This window comes from Trypanosoma grayi (assembly GCF_000691245.1).
Source record: "Trypanosoma grayi strain ANR4 Tgr_1601_V1, whole genome shotgun sequence".
Taxonomy (NCBI): domain Eukaryota; phylum Euglenozoa; class Kinetoplastea; order Trypanosomatida; family Trypanosomatidae; genus Trypanosoma; species Trypanosoma grayi.
Genome location: NW_008827219.1, coordinates 1 through 2,685, shown reverse-complemented (window position 1 = coordinate 2,685; position 2,685 = coordinate 1). Strand labels below are relative to the sequence as shown.

The 2,685-nt window shown below is 50.0% G+C and overlaps 3 protein-coding genes across 3 annotated transcripts; all 3 read right to left on the bottom strand.

Moving 5' to 3' along the window:
* Nucleotides 1-2: 2 nt before the first annotated feature.
* DQ04_16011020 (putative P-type H -ATPase) lies at nucleotides 3-488 on the bottom strand (the record flags this gene model as incomplete). Its single annotated transcript, XM_009317407.1, has 1 exon — nucleotides 3-488. A coding segment is annotated over one exon (486 nt), but the record flags the coding sequence as incomplete, so codon positions are not given.
* A 935-nt stretch (nucleotides 489-1,423) lies between these two features.
* DQ04_16011010 (proton motive ATPase 1) lies at nucleotides 1,424-2,062 on the bottom strand (the record flags this gene model as incomplete). Its single annotated transcript, XM_009317406.1, has 1 exon — nucleotides 1,424-2,062. One exon carries the CDS (start codon nucleotides 2,060-2,062, stop codon nucleotides 1,424-1,426), a length of 639 nt encoding a protein of 212 aa, XP_009315681.1.
* Nucleotides 2,063-2,100: 38 nt separating this feature from the next.
* On the bottom strand, nucleotides 2,101-2,649 carry DQ04_16011000 (putative proton motive ATPase; the record flags this gene model as incomplete). Its single annotated transcript, XM_009317405.1, has 1 exon — nucleotides 2,101-2,649. One exon carries the CDS (start codon nucleotides 2,647-2,649, stop codon nucleotides 2,101-2,103), a length of 549 nt encoding a protein of 182 aa, XP_009315680.1.
* Between the last annotated feature and the right edge of the window lie 36 nt (nucleotides 2,650-2,685).

Sequence of the window (2,685 nt, the reverse complement as noted above, 5' to 3'; positions counted from 1 at the left end):
AGCCTAGCGTCAACTTGTTGCCATGACCCGTCACGGAATGCCGTGGCCACAGGCTTCAATGAGTTCTTCAGCGCTGCAACAGCGTCACCGGCCTTGATGGTCTCATACCACCCAATGGTGGCGTTGGCGAACAGAATAACCAACAAAATGGCACCATCGGGCCAGTTCTCAAGGGCGAACTCGATGATGACGGCGACCCAAAGGGCAACAGGCATAGGGCCCCATAAGTTACGCACGAATATCAGCCAACTGGGTGTCTTCTTTTCGGGCAGTTCATTTCGGCCGTATTGTTGCAAGAGGTCCTCGGCTTCGGCAGTTGTCAGGCCCTTCGATGGCGGCAGCAGGGGCTCCTCTCCAACGTCGTACTCCCTGTGCTCACTGATGGCCTTGGACAACACAGATTGGCGTCTCTGTGGCTTTTGTGGCGGGAGTTCTTCCCCGTGTTCGTTGTCATTTTCGAACACGGGGTTGTCGTTCTTATTGTTCATGGCTGTTGTTTTTCTTGTTTTGCTTCGCTTAGCGCACTTTAGGTTCACTAGTACCAATAGAAAGAGAATGAGATACCAATTGCGTCTGCAGTGTCACTCAAAACAATACACTTTTCTCTTGTCATGTTAGGCTCTGGTAGCTCGTCCATTTTACTTATTATGTGTCCATCGAGAAGAACCGAGAGGGAAAACGAATAAAATACGTCTCTGAGCGCCCTGAGGCTGTTTGCATGATCCACGAGTGTTGTGAGGAATTTTAAAAACACAATGAGTGGGGAAAAAGGGTTTACAAAAAAAAAATTTACAGATTCGGGGTGGATAAGGGGGGGGGGGAGTTTTACGATTCCTTTTTGGGTCCTCATTCTTTTTTTTTTCTTGAGTTGGTGTTAGATTGTTTCGATTCGCATTCTCATATTTGTTTATTCTTTGATGAATTCATCCCTATAACAAAATCATGTCTCTCGATGTTTCCTTTTTCATTTCATCAATTCTATTCTGAAGCGCCTTTTCTGATATGTGGCCTTTGCTCATGCCCCCATCAACTCTCTTTGATTTGAGCAACAGGCACACTGTTCGGTGGCCAGCACTGCTTGAATCGGCTCTCAAACGGTTTTCGTCGCAAGAAAAAAAAGTGAAACCGAAGACGCGGCGCTTCTCTTTTAGTTAACGCAACTAAAATACTCCTCAAGGAAACACACGTAACTCAGGTAAGGGAATCGAATAAAAGTGGTTCACGAAGGCCCTTAGCGGTTATTCACCTGTTTCCATTACTTCCAATACAACAAAAACCTCAGAACATGTCTCCGTGCTCTCAATAAACGGAAATTAAATTAGCGTCTCGTTTCATTACGAACCCAAAACGCAGAACAGACGGGGCACGTTTGGACGGCCCAAAACCTCTGATTGAAACTCAGAGCATAGAACTTGCAAGAACATTACATCAGTGGCTCTTTCGACTGCTTCGGGTCAGCGGAAGGATCCTCCTCCACGTACTGTTCAATGACCTTTCCGCCATACGCCTCTGACACACATCCGAATAGATCAACGGCCTCCATTAACATATGTGAAAGCACCTTCACAACGTCCTGAACAAGCCACCATACGATGCAGTAGATCCACACCCACAACGGCAGAAGCCTTTCGCTATTCGTGTCACCCCACGCAAGGCCCTCCGTCAGGAGACCATCAGGCCTTGACTCGTGCCAGAACGAAGCCGCCATAGACGACACAAACAGAGAGATAATCGCACCGATCAGAAGCACAAGACCAGGAGCCATCGTGAAGAAGAACCGACCTCCTGTTCGCGAAGAGAACAGTGTCAAGAAGTCGGAGATAGATATCTTAAGGTACAGCAGCGTCACCACCTTACCCTGCTTCAGCTGTGCAAGTCCAAGTGCTTGGAACCACGAATCCGGGTACGACGAATCGCTCCACGCCTCAAGAGCTATCCACAGCAGCATCAGCGATGAACCACATGCAACAGCTGCTAGAATGATAGCGCCCGCAAACGTATAACGAAGATTCCACTGCTCAGGTAGTGGGACCGGTAAAACACGGTCGTAGCCGATCGTCATCAAGCAACCGTCATTCAGCAGCGTGATAAGCATGAACATCAGCACGGGCAGATGGAAGAACTGGAAGTCAGGATCCTCGCTACCGNCGGAAGGTTCCACCGTTGCGGCAGCTTCGAAGGAACAACACGGTCGTAGCCGATCGTCATCAAGCAACCGTCATTCAGCAGCGTGATAAGCATGAACATCAGCACGGGCAGATGGAAGAACTGGAAGTCAGGATCCTCGCTACCGTAATCGCGGGGCGTCAGCGAAAAGCACGCAATGAAGAAGAAGCACACAAGCTGGAGTGTCGCGGAGATACGGTAAGTTAAAAAGGAAAGCATTCGCTGGAAGACCTGGCGAGACACGAACATGGCCTCAACAACGACACTGAGACCAGGGCCCGTCAGCACCATATCGGCTGCGGCACGTGCAGCATCCGTCGCACCCTGCACAGCGATACCTACATCCGCACGTTTCAGAGCAGGAGCGTCGTTCACGCCGTCACCGGTCATTGCGCACGTGAACCCACGCTGGCGAAGCGCCTCAACAATCATAAACTTATGCTCAGGGAACACCTGCGCAAAGCCACCAACGCCAAGCATCATGTCGCCGTACTTCTCGCCAAGGTCGTCAGGGAGATC